At 31.5% G+C, this 20,787-nt stretch overlaps 1 protein-coding gene across 1 annotated transcript in view; it reads right to left on the bottom strand.

Annotated features, from left to right (window-relative positions):
* LOC129222177 (cell adhesion molecule DSCAM-like) overlaps positions 1-20,787 on the bottom strand; it is a 102,132-nt gene that overhangs the window by 26,096 nt on the left and 55,249 nt on the right. The window contains exons 10-14 of the mRNA XM_054856642.1: positions 20,390-20,537; positions 15,911-16,062; positions 15,368-15,499; positions 7,536-7,697; positions 6,744-6,814 (exon numbers count right to left, since the gene is read on the bottom strand). Of these exons, the coding sequence (XP_054712617.1) occupies positions 6,744-6,814; positions 7,536-7,697; positions 15,368-15,499; positions 15,911-16,062; positions 20,390-20,537 (665 nt within the window). The remainder of the gene's footprint in view (positions 1-6,743; positions 6,815-7,535; positions 7,698-15,367; positions 15,500-15,910; positions 16,063-20,389; positions 20,538-20,787) is intronic.

Raw genomic sequence — 20,787 nt, 5'->3', positions numbered from 1 at the left:
GAGCAAAGACTAAAGACACCCAAAATTTGGAGCCAAAAGAGACAACGGGGCGGAAGAGGGGGGGGGGAGTTTTCAACTGCCCCTTCCTGGTCAAGCTGGTATAAATCAAGCTGATATATATTTGAGTACATAATAAGATGATGATCATTGACCTTCCTTTAAAGCCGCGAAAGTCGTGCTAATAACAGTAGCGGGCGAATAATAAATGGAAAAGCAATTTTATATTTTCACAAGAAAGACGCCCTCTAAAGTATGGCGGTGAAACTAGCTTCTACATTTAAATGAAGCAATTTCTGTTTGGTGATGTTTTGATAGTTGAAATTTTAATCCTAACTCCAGGGGATTAACCCTAAACTCCAGTATGTAGCGTTCATTGTTGACCACTTTTTCGCTTCTTCATTCTCCTAAAATTAGTGTGTACCAGTAAAACAGTTAAGTTACCGGATTCACTTCAGCATTATCAAAATAAAGCATTTCCTACATGTCAAACATTACCAAAATATATTATTAAATTTTAATAACTTAATGAATTTTTGGTGCTTCAACAATGAAATAATGACGTCAGGTATTTTATGACGCAAGTTTCAATGTTGGTGACGTCAGAGCGTTACTCGATTAGTGATTGTGGCCATTATATATATATGAGGATTATTTTATTTTATTTTTTTTATTTTACAAATGCTGAACACTGCCGTCCCACGCTCCCTAATATTTTTTGATAATGTGCTCATATTGAGATAGCACAAATGCAACTTTCTGATTGTTCAAAAGTCATTGGTTTTTTAGAATCACACAAAGAACAATCGGCGGAATCCGCTTCACTGATTCTACAAAGAGGGTTAACGGTGCACTCTTGTATTTTAAGTTCAAGTTAAAAAATAATAATAATAAGCAATTTCACATCGCACCACAGCAATGTGTAAATACTATGCGAAAAAAAATCCCTTTTAAAATTATAATCAGTTTCGCGAACACTTTTGATATTTACGTCTCATTGCAACCAGGCAAAAATCTGACGACATATATATTGTATCATCGAATATCGCCTAATTTGTAATGGCTCGTGATAAGTATGTACCATTTTTAGCCTACTTTCAGAGAAAGACGAAAGAAGCAAAAAAGAAGGCTAAATGCATCTTCAAAATATCGCGAAAATTAAAAAAATGAGTCAAAAATAAATAAAACAATTAAATAAACCTCGAAAAATTCAAAATTGGAAAGTAGGGTATTGAGATGGGGAAACCTGTATGTCTGTCGGTCTATCTGTCCCCCCTCCTCCTCCCCCCATTGAGTGAATAGTCCGAAACGAACAATTTTTTTTGTTCAAAAAAACTTGGCGAGGAAACCTTAGTTCCCATGTTTGATTTTTTTGATTTGAACAATGTTTCGTTCAGTTGTGAACAGCTAAAAAAAACTTAATATTAGCGCCTACGGGGAAATTCAAGGCAAAAATAAATATTGAACTTAGAGGCGAAGTAGCTTCAAACAAATTTTGTAAAAAAAAAAGCTTTTAATCAAGAACGTGTATAGAAAATACCTTTTTGATTTAAACAATTTTTCGTTCAATTTTAAACAGTTCAAATCTCTTAACATTAGCACCTACGGGTAAACTGAAAGTCAAATAGACTCCGAACTAAAAGGCGGATTTACTTCAAATAAACTTTGTTGGAAATACCTCTTGACGATCTACTTTTGACTCCGACACCGAGAATTTTGGGGCACTTGACTCCGGCTCCTGTGCACGAAAATTAGTCGGCCTCCGATTCCTCGATTTCGACTCTGAGTATATAGCTTTGGCAAAAAATTATACACGGATAAAAAAGGGACTGAATCCGACTCCGACTCCTGTACCAAAAAATAAGTCCGACTCCAACTCCGCAAACGTTGGCAGAGTTGCGGACTTTAAGGGAAAATGACAGATTTCAACTCTGAGTCTTTGAATTAAAATCTTTCGGCTCTCTCGATTCTGACTCTTTTGTGCCAAAATCAAATTGGCTCCGACTCCGACTCCGCAGCCATGGTTTTTACTGTGAAATAATTATTTTTAATACGATTTTATTTTATTTTCACTCTAAAGTTTTAATTTATGTACAGGTGTATCCTTCGTATAACACGGTTAATTTCTTTCCGCACAATATCAAAACCGTGTTAACCAAAACTTTTATTATAAACAGTATTTTTTACTTATTTTTTAACCTAATTAATCATGTACATGTCATAAATCATGTCAATGTGTACCGTGTTGTATCGAAATCGTGTTCCGTGTTATATCGAAACCGTTTTATACGAGACCTTGAAATAATGTAAATCAAAGAATGTAAATCAATCGTGTTATATTGAAACCAAGTCTTAAGGTAAAAATTTTATAATAGCTGAAATTTCTGTTCAATAAAACATACAATCGAAAAACTGGCTACCAGAACTTACCAAGATCCACTGGCTTAAAAATAGGAGTTGTTATAAACGAAAAAACTTAATTATTTTACATACCTAAATAAGTAAGGGAAATGAATCTGAGCTTTTCTATAGCAATAAAGTTCGTCTGAGCAACAATAACAAAACAAAGATAAAATAAAATAAATATAATTGTTCTATTTATTTTATTTCATACTAGTGGTACCCGCACTGCTTTGCCCGTAGTAGAAAAATTAAAAAGTATTTCGGTTCGTCTGTATATTTACAAATAATGTAAGGTGAATTTATCGCCAATTGGCTTGCCCATGTTACGGTTTCACGTTATGATAACTTGGTAATTTAATCGTCCATCTTATGATAAACTTGCTCGAGAAAATGTTCTTAAAATTGGAATAGAAAAAGAAGAGCTGAGCGAATTTGACTGTACAGTTCCCTGAAAGTTGAACGTTTTCGAAAACTTAACTGTGTTATCATGACTTTTAAGTTCATTATTGATTAAATGATCTTCTCAAAAATCGGGAAATTATTTAAAAGCATGAACGGAAAATTTGAATTTTCAGTCATTATTGGGCCGCTGAAAATTCTGCGGGGAAGTTGAAGCTTCCTGATCATTTTGGGTAACTAGGCCCTGGTCAGGAAAAGGCCGGCTAGGTCATTACCTAGGCTCCCCACCAGCACAAATTTGCGGCCACCAAATGGTAATATTGTTTTAATAAATGGCTGAAATTGATTTTCTCAATGTCTAAAATTGTAAAGTTTGAATACAGGTGACCCAAAAAAATTATTGGGCATTTGGCCGACAGATACCTTAATAGGGCCCTGGCCCTGGTGCCCACTAAAGACATATTTTGACCTTGATACCTTTTTCAATTATATTTTTCCAGCATTTTGATCTCAAAATTCTGTTCATTCTATAGATAAAAATCTATATTTATAAAGAGAAGGATTTTTATGAGCAAACATGCGGTTTATTTCTTTACTTTTATTTATTTATTTATTTATGTTCTAACCTATATTCCTTTTCTCAACAAAGCTGTTGAGTAAAAGAAAAAATAAGTAAAGAAGTAACATGTACTTGCATTATTTCTGGTTTGATAGTGAAATGCATCGAAATGCGAAAAGCCTTTCTCGGAATAAAGATATTAGGAATGTCGTCTCTCGATAACAAGGAGAAAAGAGAAATGAAGACAAAATACTTCTAGGGACTCTTTGTGAATTCGATCGGGAAAACAAGTTAAGCAAGTCATTGAAAGGGACAGAAAACGGACAAAACATGTTGTTCAGACACAATGGAACACAGCCCTCCTGGTGATGCTGTAGGGGAGTGCAGAACCAGTAAGTAGTCTTTCATTGATCGCACAGCAGGTCATGCTTAAAGCTGTCTTTGTTAAGAACACGTGGGACCGAAAGCAGATTCTTTTCTTCGTTCGCATAATGATAAGAGCAACAAATTCGAACTATTTCTGTTCCTAAGTAGTGACAAGTACGAATTGCATTTTAAAACAACTTCGAAAAGCGAAAGTTTTCTGAGGGAAGAAAATTGAAAGAAAAATATTTTAAAATATTTTTAAAGTAATGTTTTTAAAAGTTCAAGCGAAAATTGGTCGGTTTGAAAAGAAAGGGATTTTTCATTTTCTCTCTTTATTTTACGACTTTAATTTTAGTACTCCACTAGCGTTATAAATTATAAGGAACGGTTTTCTAGCAGCAAATCGATTTTCTTAATTAATATCTAAGGTTTCAAATATGGTAAACATTAAAATTTGAAACTAAAATGAAGGGCTCGTTGCAAAAATGTGATATGCCACACGATGTAAATTTTTCAGTAGGCCAATTTTCAACTTTTAAAAAATGTTTGATAAATTTTTCAAAGGTATTATGTATTTATTCTATATTCTGCAATATTCAAACCAGATATGTTTTTCTCCAAATGACATAATCCATCGACATGTTTATTTCAATTTTAGTTATGAGCAACACAAATTTTTATCAAAAAATCACTCTTGTAGATTGTCATATTTCTGCTCCAAGCCCTTCATTTCTAAAATCAAAATACGACACTCAAACGTAAAAAAAATGGAGGAGAGGGTGATATAGAATTTATATCGAATTCAGTTTATCAAAATGATATGCTTTGTCTCGTAAGTTTCAACCATTAATGACATTTCCATTAGGATCACTTCAAATTAAGCTACATTTCCCAATGTTTGAGCGGGCGAATTCACGAGTGGTGCAGTAAAGAAAAAAATTACAGAAAACATTTCATCGAACATACAATTTCGAATTTGAAATGGAGAAAAAAATAAATAACAAATACAGATTTTGTTTAACAATTTAAAGAGAGGGTTTGAAAATTAAAAACGTCGTTTGCAATATATATATATATATATATATATATATATATATATATATATATATATATATATATATATATATATATATATATATATATATATATATATATATATATATATATATATATATATATATATATTCATCAAAAATATCTTCATTTACAACTGTTTTCAATTGGTAAAAAGCAATTTGCATTAAACTTCTTTTTTTATATTTGACAAAAATTCAAAAGTAACAGTTTTTTTTTCGAGTAAAAAATAAAGTCACCCCGCATTTTTCCCGTAGCCCCCCCCCCCCTCCCATAGGAAAATTTAAACATCAGACTAAAAACAAAAAGACGAATAAATAATCACGGTTACACTGTAAAAGACATTTGCTCTTTGAATTCACTTCATTTTGATTTAGGCGATATATTTGTGACCAGGGCCTGATTACCCAAAAGGCTCGGGAAGCTTGTGCTTCCCCTCAGAATTTTAAGGGGTCCCAAATATGGCTGTAAAACTGTTCTTAACAAATCCAGTTTCTGCTTTTAACTGCGTTTTTTAAAGAAATTGCTAACATTCGAACTTGCTAAACAAAATGTTTGAAAGAATTAAATTCTTGAAAGTGAAGACTCATTTGATAAAATGTAGCTGCATGCTAGATTTTCAAATGTGGGCTCTGTTGAACTCTGTTGCAATGTACTTTCATGATATTTAATTAATTTCCTTTCTGCAGTGTCAAATATGATTCAAAATGTTATTAACCAAATATGCTGAGAATGCAAGTGCAACAAATGTAATAATCAAAATTTCTGTCGGTCGGTCGGTAAGATGGAATTAACTCTGAATACTGCGGGGCCACTTAGCATTAGCCAGTGTTGTATCAAACTGCATAGAATGTTTAGAAAAATTTCCCGAAACAAAAAGTGTGTGGAGGGGGGGGGGGGGGGAATGAGGCTGAGCTTTCCCTAATATCAGCAATTAATCGGGTTATGTTTATGACTGGTGGTAACCGCACGGCTTTTTTACCCGTAGTAGAAAATTAAAAGGTTATTTGGTTCGCCTGTAGATTTACAAATAATGGATGATGAATTTCTCGCCAATTTGCTAGTTCATTTGCTCGCCCATGTTACGGTTTCACGTTATGATAATTTTGTAATTTACTCTTCCACGTTGTGATAATTTTCTCGGTAAAATGTTCTTAAAATTAGAACTAGAAAAGAAGATTCCGTCATTGACAAGAAGCAAAAATTTGGAATGTAGCCCAAATCTGCACATTTTTCTCTATTTTTTTACGCTTTTTTTTAAAAAAAGTTTTAGTTTTTAGGAGAAAAATGAAATTCCCCCTTTAACGTTAACGTAAGGTTTTTAGACTGTTTAAAATTAGATAAAAGATTTCTGGGATCAAAAAATGGAATATGGAACCGCGGTGTTTACGCCGCGATCTTTTGAAGAGAAGGTACACTTTCTTTCGAATCGGGCTATTCCCACAAAATGTACTAGTGTAGACCTACAGACACACAAGCATTTTCCCCATCTTGAAACCACACTTTCCCATTTTTCAATTTTTATTTAAACATTTTAAGTATTTCAGACTTTTTTTTCCTTGCTTTTTGCGGTATTTTTAAGAAGCATTACACCTTTTAAGTACTTTTAGTTTATTTTTTCCCTTCTTTTTTAACTTTTAAGGGAAAGTTAGTTGAAAAAGAAACGAAAATTCTACAAATATTTAAAAAAATGTCAATTTGGAATTATAAAAAATATTAATAAGTCAAATATGATGTCAATACAAGATGGGTGATAAAAGTTGGATTTTATAGCCAAAATACAGAATTTATTTACTGGAAAGTGTAAGTACCGCCTTCAAAGATATCACTATTTGGTTAATCGCGCGTTGTGAAAATGTTATCACTTTTATTTTTACCCCCCTCCCCCCGCAAGAGTTGTCGTGTTCAGTTATTAAAAACACTTTCAATGCTAACGAATACATACTTGCCATGATATGTTTAAGCTTCTTGATGACACGGGAACTGCTTTTACTGCTTGAGGCGAATTTCTCGGTGCTATAAAAAGTATAAAATCATAAAAATTGTTACTATTAAACTTCGTGAGCATAACTGTTATGCAACTCATTGTTTAACCAGAGTTGAAATTGAATGGTAAAAAAACTATTAAATAAGGTTTCAAAATACTAATAGAGCTCAAAGTTGTTAAAGAAATTGTATTACACAATACCAGGTATTAAAAGAAGTAAAAAATTCAGAAATAAATATAATATAGTAGAAAAAAAAGAGATATAAATTTAACGTAAGACAATAAATGCCGTAAAAGTTATGATAAAATTGATGAATTGATTTAAAGCTAATAATCCACATAAATTTTTTGACACAATGTATTTATATAGATACATGTATATGTAGATACAAATGTACAGATATATATGTTTAAATATTGTATTTATATAGATACATGTTCAAATAATTCACTGAAATACTGAACAAAAATATATATTACTTCAATAACAGTTGTCTAAAGTTGAAGAACGCAGTTATCTGGCTAAATAAATATACTAAAATCAAGAAAAAATAAATACAAGCGAAAAAAACTTCGACACAGCTATACATTTTTTAAAAATAACTTCCACATTTTTCAGTAACATATTTTTTTTTTTTTTTTTTCAGAAATTAAAACTGAGCCTTCATTATTTTTAGCGAAAAAAAAAATTAAATTACATTTAAATAAAACTTGTACTTAAGTGATTAAGATTGAACACGTAATACCTACGTTCTTCCAGTGTTGTAACAGCAACTTCAGCACTGTACTGACTCTCCCCCAAGGCATTCAGACATTTCACGCGAAAAAAATATCTTGTTTTCGGTTGTAATCCACGAATGTTCAAGGTACGTTCTGTACCATGGACAGTCAAAGGGCCGCCATCTGCCTGATCTGCAAATGATTTATAAGTTCAGACATGCGCGAACAATGTACACATGAACAATGACAATGGCCTTCAGAAGTTAAGCCTTCATTTTCAGTGTTATATCAATGTTTGGATTGATATTTACTAGGTGAATTGTAATGATCTCAAAAAAATGAAAATTATAGGCATATACATTCAAAACAGAATTTCAAAATTCGGCTCAAAATGTCATAATTGTGTTAGTTTTTCATTGATTTATATGTATAGAAACGCAGAGGAACGTCTTATATAAATCTTTATTATCGTTAAATTCTTAATTTGTAGATTTCTACGATGTCTTTCAAATCCCCCCTCCCCCATCCCCTCTCATTCCAATAGTTGGTTTCCAATGAGTAAAGAGACTATTTTACATTACCTTTCAACTCATCAACATTTATAGGTTACTTTCATCCCAGTACTTCTTAGCATTTTTTATCTTTGGCAGTCATCTGTGCAATTCAAAATTTGAAGGTTTTTTTTTTGAGCAATCACGATTGCTTATTGCTTTTATTTGACTGTTTTTGGCGTCCTTTCATTTTATTTTCCCACCGCCGCCCTCCGCACCATCACCGTCGACCGGCTCCTCACGATGCTGCTCGTATAGCGAAAGCCGTTTCCAAGTTTCATCCATGTCCTACACACACGCGCATACATACACAACTACACACACACACACAAACACACACATACACCTACACACATACACACGCGCATACATACAGACACCTACACATATACACACAAAAACATACACACACACAACTACCCACACATTCATGCCTGCACACAGACACAAACACATATGCCTACACAAACACATACACATACCCCGCACACACACATTCATACACACAATTACCCACACACTTATGCCAGCACACAGACACAAACACACATGCCTACACACACATACACACACCCCTACACGCACATACACACACCCCTACACACAAACACACATACCCCCACACATAGACACACACGCCTACATACACACACTCGTGATTGCGAAAAACATAATTTGAATTCAAGATATCAAAATTCTTTTTTTTTTTTTTTTGTTGTCTTGCATCTACCGCAGTCACATACGGACCAGTAGAGACTCATTCGAGTACTTATCTTAAAGCGAAACATCACTACCAATAAGCATCATTATAGAACTGTCCTAAGTCTGTTTTTGGAACCTACTCCTTTGAATCTGTAGCTGATATTAAAAAGACCGTTTTGCCAGAAATTGGAGTTCATCGACATGTGTCTTTAATATGTCGGACTTAATTGTATAGTATTTTGATTGCTAAAATCAATAATTCGTTTGCCACCAAAAATGCACATAAATATCATTAAATACAAGAAACGTATATATTTTTCATTTTATTAAGTTTGTTCATTAATATGATCGTTTTTATTTAAAAAAAGCAGAAAAAAAGTTATGTTTAATGAGTAAATAGTTTTTTTTCCGAAAACAAAACCTATATTTCAAATAACATTTGCAGTACATGCTCGATAAATGCGTTGAATAATATTAACAGAAAATAAATATATCCAGTTTCTTATTTACAGCAGGTAATTTTAAAAATGAAGAAAAATAAAAGAACTGAAAAGTATTAATTGTATAAATAATGATACTAATTACCATGATGTTACCGAAAAATCTCGCCTATAAAATCAGACAATGGTAATGAAATCAGTTTTACTTAATTTACTACTTCCAATCGATCATCCCTATCACTGAATTTCCTCCATTGTTATGCAGAAAAGAATAGCTTTTTGCAATTCATTAAAGACTACTTTTAAATTTATTCTGCCCTCCCCTTCGAATTTGTTGGCATTATTACGCTATTTTTCATTCTTATGCTTAATAAGTTCCCTTCGGAATTACGATTAAGTTCGTTAAAAACAAGAACTTTTTAGCGCATTGAAATACAAATATTAACATTAAACTGTAATATTTTAGCTTTTGGGCATTTTCAATTTATTTAGCTTTGAGATGCAAATTTTCAAGTTCTCTATTCCGCCATAATTCTTAGTTTTCTGCCGAAAATACATACACGAATAATCAATTTAAAATCGTTTATTCGGCTTACATTTCCTATTCTCAAGAGAAATGTGGTCTCCCGAACTTGCTAGATTAAACTCGCTTTCATGAAATCCGATTCCACTTCCAACCACGTTCAATTCTGGTGTGATGCAAACTACTCTCAATTTTACTGATGGCCTGTTGCCAAATGAAGGGGAAATGAGTCTAGGAGATTCATTTCAAAAGCCTTCAGGCATGAGAGCCGGTTATCGTTATGATCAGGAGGAATGCTTTCTGTGATTTATGCGAGAGATTTTTGATTACAAATTTACGAATCTCCAATGTTTTGTGGTTCTTCACTAAATGTGATTCAGAAGTTTTGGAATAAGTAAAATTTAATTAACATGTAAATCACTAACATATAGATTTCTTGAGATCTATGAAAAATGACACTTTTATGCAGAGGAAGCAGGTACCTTGAAAGAAACACAATAGCATGAGTTTCTTCAAGATTTTTTTTTTCTTTGAGGGACGTTCATAATACCTTTCCTAAAGCTCTAAAACTGGTGTAAGCCATTGTTGTGTTTATAATCTTATTATCTTGATGCCATTGTGAAACTTAGCGATGAAAAATGCCCCCCCCCCCCCTTCCTTCTACGTGTCTTCGACGCACATTATTTGAACAAAAACGTTTTTTGAACCAGTAAATTTACTATAAAAGTGTCTGGGAAAAAAGTTAAAACAACAATTTTCCTAAAACTCATTGAAGAAGTAATTATGCATCTAGTATTTTTTCGCATTTACTTATTTATTATGCGCGCTATAGTATTTATGCGTTGTAGATCCAATCAGGGTACTTATACTGAGAATTTTTCGTTCCACCATAATCTTTACTATGTTAAAGCACAAAAAAAAAAAAAAAAAAAAAAAAACCCGGATTTAAAAGAAGTTGCTCTTTTGCATAATAATTTAATGAGAGTTATATCTTTGGATTTAAGATGATCTTCCATTTTTAAAAGAAAAAAAGGGGGGAGGAGTGTTAAAAATTGATCAAATGAAAAAATGCTTTTTTGAAGTGCCAAAATAAGTACTATATGAAAGCGTATTTAAATAACATTAGTAGGGAAACAATCAGATTAATGTGTTGGAATCAGCAGTTCCTATACCAGACGAGTAGTGTCTGACAAAGTTTTTAGACCATATAAATTATGCTACGATGGCTGGTATTTGTGCTTTAAGTGATTTTGAACATGGTTTTCTAGTTCGTTCGCGAGAAATGGGCCATAGCACCTATATGGTTTCATCAAACTTTGTATTATCTCTTACGAGTAACACCATTTCTTGAGCTTATCGTAAATATAGTGGTTCCGGTTAAACATCAAATCTAACGTATCACTGGGACTGGTGATGTGTAGCGTGAAAGAACGTGTAAAAAGATGACTAAAGTCATAATTATGACTTACAAGAAACCCTCTCTGAAATGTGAGGCAGTCAATGCAGACGTCAATGCTGGAACATCAACAAGTGCCACTCTCAGAACGATTAAATGGACCAACATCGAACCGGTATTACCGTATAGTACGGAAGGTTTCAACCTGACTAGAAGCTAGATATTCGACGTCCGTCTCGTTGTGCGTCGCATCTCGTTTCTCGTTGGTCTCCACCATATGATTTCACTATAAATCATTTTTGACTGAACGATACAAAATGTTTTGACTCCCTTGAGCCGGCAACATTCATTGAACTGTTGACCACTGGATACGCAAGACTTGCCTCCTTGCCTAGGTGGACGAATCACGTTTCTGATCGGCAGGGAGACATACGTGAACCATCCATCTCAAAAACGGACTGTTCAAGCTGTGTATTCTCTGTTAAGTATAAGGCGTGGTCAGTTGACATGATATCAGACCCCTGATAGGACTGGATACTAATTCGACAAGCAACATATTTAAACAACCTATTCGACCACCTGCACTGAATCATGTATTGTAAATGGGTTATGAATGCAGAATACGTTAAAAATGATTTAAAATAGACAAATTTAGGCGAATTTCTTAAAAGGTGATGGCTGATGCACGACCAAGAAACATTACAAGAATACAATATTTTTAAAGATATATGGTACTTTTAAAATGAACTAAAAATATACTTTGGAAAAAACAGGAAAGTTTTCCATTTAATTTTGAAAATTTAGAAACATGACTGTTTTTACAATGTATTCAAAATTTTAATATCTTGCACGATCTAAAAAAAAAAGAAAAAACCCAAATACTGTCCGACCACGGATTGTATGGAAAGACAAAAATCCGTTTTACAGCCGGAAATGGAGGAATCTATTACTTTTTACCGATGTCAGCTTTTGCAGAAGCAGAGTCTCATTCAAATGAGCGGAATACGCGCATCGATTTTTTACTTTTCCCCTTATTCACATAGATTCGTCTTATCTGGACATTTGAAAATTCCATGCAATCCGTGGTGGGACAGTACGCATAAATTTATTTATTTTGTTGTTCTTTCCGAATTAAAATAAAAGAAAACGTAAGTAAGTAAACAGAAGTAGCTACTCTAAAATTATCTATTTTTCGACGCATCCAAATTTCTACCGATAAACTAGTCCACAAAATTATATCAAATAAATAAATATATTTTGGAAACTGAATAACATGCATCTATCGTTTACTTACTTGCAAAATAGCTTACTGAACGGCGAAATGAATCATACAGTAATGTGCGCTTGGAAATGCTTGCGGAACTACTTTAACGTGTTTCTTCCGATGGAGTTTATAATTATGTCTATCTATCCGTTCATAGATCTTTCTTCACATAATAAGTAGCAATGAATATAATAAAGGTTTAATACAAATGAATTAAACTCAAACTCATGGTGCTGAAATCAATCATGACTCTTTTTCTATGAAAAATAGCTGTTAATTATCTGTAACTGAACCTGCCAGAATTACTAAATTTGTAATTATCAGAAGCCAGTTTGAAAATAATGTTAGAATAATAATCCAAGGGTGTTTAATGGTCAAAGTCAACAAATTCTAAATTCAACAATTAAGATCATAAACGTAAAAAATAAATCAATCAATTTAAGACAAATAAATAAATAATTAAATAAAATTAAGAAAAAGCGCATGTTTTGGTACAGATTAGAAACATAGTTGTTTCTTCTTTTAAAGATTGCACTGAACACTTAAGGTCAAAAATGTCAAAATAAATAAATTAATTTGAGACAAGAAAAAAAAGTTTATTAAAAAAAGAAAAAACATTGCGCATTGTTTTGATACAGGTTGGAAACAGAGATTCTTTTTTTCCTTTTAAAGATTTGAAAACTTTCATTTACCAATGATGTATCAAAATAAAATATTTCCAAAATGCCAAAAGAAAAAAAAAGTTTACTTAACTAACAGAGATAAGGAGCCAAAAGTTGTCGTGAAATAGTTAATTAATAAATCTTTACCAAAAACAATTTTCGAAACAGAAATGCTACTTTTGATGAAATAATTATATTGCAAGAAAACAGTCATTCAAATATATATTTTATGCTCTTAACTTACGTTTTCCAATTTAGAACAGAATGGGTGTATCTTAATCTGACTAAATTAAATACATTTACATGAAATACCTTTCAGGCATATTGCATTTCAATGATATTACTGCTTTCAATTTTATTGATGGATTGTTGCCGGATGAAGAGGAAATGAGCTCAAGAGATTTATTTCAGAAAGGTTCAGGTTGAGATAATCCCTCCAAATCGTAATCCAGACTGCTTTCCGGAATCTATTCGGAATCGATTTTAATACGGGATTGGAAGTTTTACGCGGTAGCTCTTCTAAAAATGAGAATTCATTATCCTTGAATCAACCGAATTTTAATTAAAATGGAAATCATGGTTACGTTGTATTTTTGAGATTATATAGGGACGAATTATTTTTATCAGAGCATAATCAAGAGTAGCTAACTCATTTAAATCGAATGTACTCATAAAACTGAAACTACTGTAAGCACTAGGATTATATTTTAAGAACTCAATTCTATCAATTTAGGCTATAATTGATCTGTAACGTAATGTCGATCTTTTAAGCCTCGCAACTTGTGTATAAAGCAGAGTTATATTTGGTTTTTCATTTTAACGAAAGGTTTATACAAAGTATTGCAGCAGTGTTTTAATGTATGTTAAGTTTTGAAATAACTTTTAAAATGACTAACGATACTAATGAAAAATGTCCTTACTCAATGAACATATAATTTTTATTTTGTGGACAGTTTATTGTATTTAGGGAGGCCAGGAGGCAGCAAGTTGTTTTAACTCATATAACTAATAATAATACAATAGTATATAACATACCTGCATACATATTATTATGATCCCCCATATGGTAAGCCCTGGTTCGGCTAGTGAGAAAGGTAAAGTTAATGTAACTTCTTTTTGACTTAATTTTTATTCTTTTTAAAAATATGTATAGTGTCATGCTTTCAGATTAGTCCGATTTCTACAACAATATTTTGCCACATTGTTTATCAAGCCCAATAAGAAGTCAAACGTTTTTCTTTTTTATTTCTAATTAAAAAATAAATGAAAGGATTGATATTGAATCAGAAGCTTTTAATTAAAACTACTGCGGAGTAAAAATAAACGAATATGTCCCTGTAAAAAACACATATGTGAAATTCCTACTTCTAAACACCAACACGCATTCCAAAAAGGAAGCATATGACAACGAAAAAAAGACAAAAAACCTCAAGTTTGCATTATTTTTTTTTAATATATTTTTTTAAAAGTTGACGTCAGGCAATATGCAAGCTTGTTCGGGGCTTGTGAAAAAATCTACTGTAAAATTACTTATTTTTGTGAGCCGTAGTTTTCGCGAAAGTAAACATATCGGTGATTTCGTGAGCTGAAAATGTCTCGAATCTTATAAGAACGAGACAGAAAGTTAAAAAAAATAAAAAAATTTCACGAAGCTAAAATTTTTGCGATTGCTTTTAATTGCTTTTAAAGTAATATTATCTTATTATAAGTTATACGACGTTACGTTTTTTTCCTTTTGTCATTTTCAAAATATTTTATTTTGATGCATCATTCGTAAATGAAAGTTTTCAAATCTTTAAAAGAAAAAGAAAATCTGTGTTTCCAATTTGTATCAAAACATGCGGATTTTTTTTTTTTTTTTAATACATGTGTTTTCTTTTTTTTTTTGTCTTAAATCAATTTATTTATTTTGACATTTTTGACCTTAAGTGTTAAGTGCAAACTTTAAAAGAAAAAACAAATCTATATTTCCAATCTGTACCACAACATGCGTAATGTTTTTATTTTATTTTATTTTATTTACTTATTTATTTTTTTAAATTTTTTTGTATTTATTTTTTACATTTATGATTTTGATTGTTGAATTTAGAATTTACTGACTTTGACCATTAAACACCCTTGGATTATTATTCTAACCTTATTTTTTTGTTTTCTTTTAGGTCTAATAAATAAATAAATAAGTAAATAATAAATAAATAAACACTTATTTCTTGAAGATGATAGTCTTTAAAGACTAAAAGATATTTCTATGATTAATGTTTGCTATTTCTTTTGAGGAAATTTCTCAAGTAAGCTGCTAATAAAAGCGGAAGACTCACACTGACCATCTCTTTGCCTCCAAGTGACTACATATTGGGTAATGGGAGAATTTCCATCGAATGGGCGGTCCCAGGTAAGTCTCACATTTCTGCTAGAAACATCATGCACTTCTAAATTCTGAGGAGCATCAGGAATATCTACAACAGAAAACAAAATCCAGTAGAGTAGCAATCGCTAGAGAATATTCATGTACTATTTGAATTTTTGCTTTTTCGTATATTTTTATAGCATACTTTATATTCTCTAATTTTTTTTAACATGAGAATTGCATATTTTTCACTGAAATAGTAAAATACATGCAGAAACGCTAACAAATGTATTTGAATAAACATTAGTAAAAAGTATTTTTTTTAAAAACTCTATACACAAAATTTATGGAAGCTGATGTTTTTTTTTTTTTTTTTTCATATACTAAACTCTTATAGCTTTATCTGACAAGATACTTTGTAGTCTCTATCAGTTGTTATTGTAGTAATTTCTTTAGTCAATATAGTTATTGAAATACATTAAGAGTAAGAATTTGAAAAATATATTTATTGACTTCTCACCCTGAACAGTAACTTGTATGTTTAATGTATCTTCTCCGTATTTATTCGCTGCTATACAAAGAAATAGGGCAGAATCTTTTCGTTCAGCTTTTTCAATTATGAAAGATGCTTTTAATCCGTACTCGCCAACTTCTGTCACGTCTTCTCTGTACCTTAAAAATAAATAATGAAATAAATGGCATGGTTTTTGACATTATTTAAAAATAATCGTTTAACAATTGCCTCAAAAACAACAAAAACTGAAAATAATGCAATGAAGAAAAAAAAAGCCTGGAAGAGTCGGTTTTTAAATATAAAATGCATATATATTTATAGTGACATTCTTAATAGTGCATATTTTTCGGAACGTAGTGCTGATTAAGGTAGCATTTCTCAGCCTTTTGGCCTTTGCAATTTGCAATACATGTACGCCCCATTTGCACAATACGTGTGCCACTGATTTTTAACCTTCCCACTGATGAAAAATATGGAAAATAAAAATTTTTATAATTTCAACGCTATAGCTTCTCTACACTGTAAAAACTGAGGTGTAATAATTCTCCGAGTTTGGTGTTAAGCAACTTCAAAAATTGTGCAAATCAACGCTTTATTTCTAGTCAACACCATATCTAGCTTACCCATATAGTAAAAGCGTTGTAATTGAAACCTAACACCAATATTGGTGAATTTTTACACCATCGTCACATGCGCAAACACCATTTGAGGAATGTTTTTGACTCCGTTAACACCAACTTTGGCGTACGATTAGAAATCGGCCGTTGGCAACAAAACATTAATCAGGCTAAAGCACGTTGCAACGTCTGCAGCAAATAATCGTCGGTGTGCACGGGATTGAAGTTTTCAAAAGGTATGTTAAATTTTATTTGTAATGAAATGTTAATTACCGTAAACCAAGGCTACTTTGCACCATACGGGAAAGTCTTTAGTCCATTCTAAAGATAAACTATTGAATATATTCTTTTATGAATGATCGTTACAACTTTAGCAGTCATTTTCAACATGGCTGCTTTACGGTTGGGTTTACGATAGATCAATTCATAAAAAAATAACATGCTCGTGTGTGTATATGGCGCGCTTCCCGGGAAAATAATAAGGCCTGTTAAACACTTTTCTTTTTGTAATATAAAAAGTTTTTGTGGGAGCGAGAAACTTTATCGTTATTGTATCGTTATTTTTTTAAATTTTTATATTCTACTGTTGTTATGTGTAATTTGTGTTTATATATACCAGATTTTATAAAGACTGATTAAGAAATCTTCTTGAATAAATTTGATTGAAATCTTAAAATGTTCCATTTTAATGTTGTTTTTTGAAAAGTGTTAATTTCATTGATCTAATATACAGATAATTTTAATTTAAGTACTTTAAAAATTCCTATTTTAAAAACAATTTATAGTCATAAATGTCTATTTCTCGTATTAAAAATAAAAAGTTGAATCCTCATATACAAAATAATTCTATATTTTTTTGTTGTTAATAATCAATTGAGAAATTAAAACTTGCATAATAAGTTTAGTGTATCTCAACACCAAAAATGGTGGCAACTACTTTACACCAAGTGTCGTGCAGTGAAATAACACAGATAATTATTGGTGTTATCAAACACCAAGACGAATTTTTGGTGTTGCCAAGCACCAAGAACTTTTCCTGGTGTTTGATAACACCAAGAATTATCTGTGGTGTTTCACTACACTACACTTGGTGTAAAGTAGTTGCCACCATTTTTTTGTGTGTAGGTACACTAAATGTTTTACAATGTACGATCTTTTTCCAATCTTCACTAAAACCTTTTTCTAAAACTTTGTTTTTACACTAATTAACAGGTTTCCACAGCTTTCATTAAGTAATAATACTTAACTTTAAAAATGTGTTTAAAATCACTGATGCCTAATTTTAATTTAATCTGACCTAAAATAAATACTTCGTAATAATGCAAAGCTTTAATTAAAATTTCATTATCAGAAATGCCCTGAAAGGATACTAAACCTACAAAAATAAATAAACTTTCCTTAATTCAAAATTAGAATGATCTTTTGCAGTCCTCCCAAAATAAAAAACACTTTGGAGACTAAATGTGAAACAAATGTTTTCAATAAATTCAGTGTCCATACTACAGAAATTTATTACATCTTTGCATAGGACTAGAAAGAGAAACGTAGTTACACTACGCCTGGAAAAAAATATATTCTCACAATTCATAGACAAACATTTTACTATATGAGAAAGCAATTTTCAATTTTAAACAAGTTTCAAACAGAATAAAATGTAACAGGTTGTCAAGAACTTATTAATTGTTTGCTTTAAAATTCAAAATCTCCGATGTTGGGAAAATAATTTTCAACGAAATAAATGAGAAATGTTTCAAACATAAATTTTGAAACTGTAATGTATCAAGGGAAAAGATTTTGATTTTCCTCCCATCCTTTCATGGGCAATCTGTCATTCATCCTAGACAACCACTTGGAAACTGAAATAAGCCTCCTGTTTCTGACACTGATTTTGAATGAAGGAAGAATGTTTCAAGAAAGTTTAATTTAACGTGATGGAAACTTTCGATTAAACTTTTTGTTTTTTTGTTCATCAAAATTTTAGTCCTGTATTGCTTTTAAACTTTCTTTATGACAGTACTCTCCTTTAGCAAACACAATTTTAAAAGAAATGCTAGGAATATCACTTTTTCCATGTACTTCAGCTGAGAATTTTATTTTACTTTTCTGAAACTTGAAAGAGCTTTTTGTTAAAAATATAAAGAAATCGTTGTGTAGGGGAGGCTGCAATTGCAATAAATGTGTTATTTATATTTCTATGGTTCAAATCATTGTCCACGGTGCTGCACAAACAAAACACAAAAATATTTTAGAAATAAAAATATTCAAAATTTCTGAAAAGGTAAATTTATTTTTTTTCAAAAAATAAAATAAAATAAAAAATAAATAAATAAAATAAATAAATATAATGTAGTTCTTTTTATGAAAGATTATTAAATATTTTACTGAAAGTTAACTGATAAACTATATTTTTTTTTTTTAATTACGACAAACAGCAATATATCTCTTTTGTTCAATGTTATTAACATTTTATTGGTTAAAAAAAACTATATTGCTTTTTTTTTCTAATTTTTTGCTAGTTCTATTTTTTACATATAGTAAGAATACTAAGAATACAACTTTTTGTTCAACAAAACTGTTTCTTCTAACAAGACGAAATTAAAAATTTAGTATAATACCTTAATAAACCTTATGATTTTATTCATATCTATTTTGGTTGGAAAAAATGGTCTTCTTCTTTACTAATAATAAAACTGAAAGTCTCTCTGTCCGGATCTCTCTCTGTCTGTCGGGATGTATGGCACGCGCATATAGCACCTAGACCGTTCGGCCGATTTTCATGAAATTCGGCACATAATTAGTTGGTATCATGGGGGTGTGCACTTCGAAGCGATTTCTCGAAAATTCGAGTTTTTTCTTTTTCTATTCCTATTTCAAGAACATTTTCCCGAGCAAAATTATCATAAGATGAACGAGTAAATTGCCATGATATCATAACGTGGAACCGTAACATAGGCAAGCCAACTGGCGAGAAATTCATCATACATTATTTGTATATATACAGACGAACCGAAAAACCTTTTAATTTTCTACTACAGGCAAAGCCGTGCGGGTTCCACTAGTATTTAAAATGAGGATTTAAATAAGAAAAAAGAAGAAAATGCCTTTACACTACTATTTGCAATGGTTTGCAGTGAACTCGAGAACATACTGCTCATTGAAGTTGCAAGATATGTGTTCTTAGGATTTTGATTGCTTCGAGAAAGTTTTTTTTATCATAAAATGATTCAAGACTTAACAGCGAAATTCTTGTAAAATGCGATTGATCTACGGAAAGAGTTCGCTATGAAGTTTAGATCAGTGTAATGTGGTCATGTCAGTGACTTTCGGAAAGTAGGAAATAACAAAAACGATTGACCATTGATACATTCTGTAGTTGTGTGATAAACAAAAGAAAAAAAAAACATACATACTCCTTGTGGGACATTTCTACTTTCGGATGTCATGTTTTGGTTGTCCATAAATTACCACAAACTCAGAAGGTTGTAGAAAACTTCTCACCACCTCAGTCTAACGTCTAAATTTCGGATGTGGTAATTACTGCATTCGACATCTCTTGTTGCTAAGGCAATTATCGTTGTTCCTTTAGGATTAATGACTGTCACCTACTAGAGGCCCCTTAACAGATTTTCATAATGTTTGGTGTTTGCAAGGGCGACTACTGAAAAGCGAAGTAGTCAACAGGAGAAAACTCCTATGCAATAAATGGGGTGGTAGCATTTGCGTTTAGAATATAAAAAGCTCTTCCCAGACTCTGTCAAGAATACGATAGTTTATTCAAACATAACATAGTAACTACTGCCACTGCAGAACAGCAGTCAGTAATTAGTTATTTACTTTATATTTAAATTAGCTAAAAAGTTTCAGTGACCTGTTTTCGTTGTTAGCCTCCATTATTTGTCCATTCTTTTTCCACGATACAGTCATAGGTAAATCTCCTTGAGGATTGCATTCCAGTGTCGCTTTGTCTCCTCTTCTGGTTGACATAACAACAAACTTGGATGGAAACTGAGGAGGACCTATGAAAATAATTTTTATGAGGACTTGCTGAAATTTTTAACTTTCAACTGGTTTTATTAAATTCGTAGTATAATTTTATTAGCGAGCAATAGACGTTAATATGCTAAGAGAAACTCCAAAAACATAAAACCAATAGGGTTGACTTGAATTCTTTAATCTTATTATAAAATGCATTAGCGAAGTTAATTTTTATAAAATATTATTTCAAAATACTTCAACATTTTATTCGAAAATATTACATATTTTTCT

The sequence above is a fragment of the Uloborus diversus genome, chromosome 5 (assembly GCF_026930045.1).
Source record: "Uloborus diversus isolate 005 chromosome 5, Udiv.v.3.1, whole genome shotgun sequence".
NCBI classification, from domain to species: Eukaryota; Metazoa; Arthropoda; class Arachnida; order Araneae; family Uloboridae; genus Uloborus; species Uloborus diversus.
The sequence above is the reverse complement of the archived record's forward strand: the minus strand, read 5'-3'. Positions and strand labels throughout refer to the sequence as shown.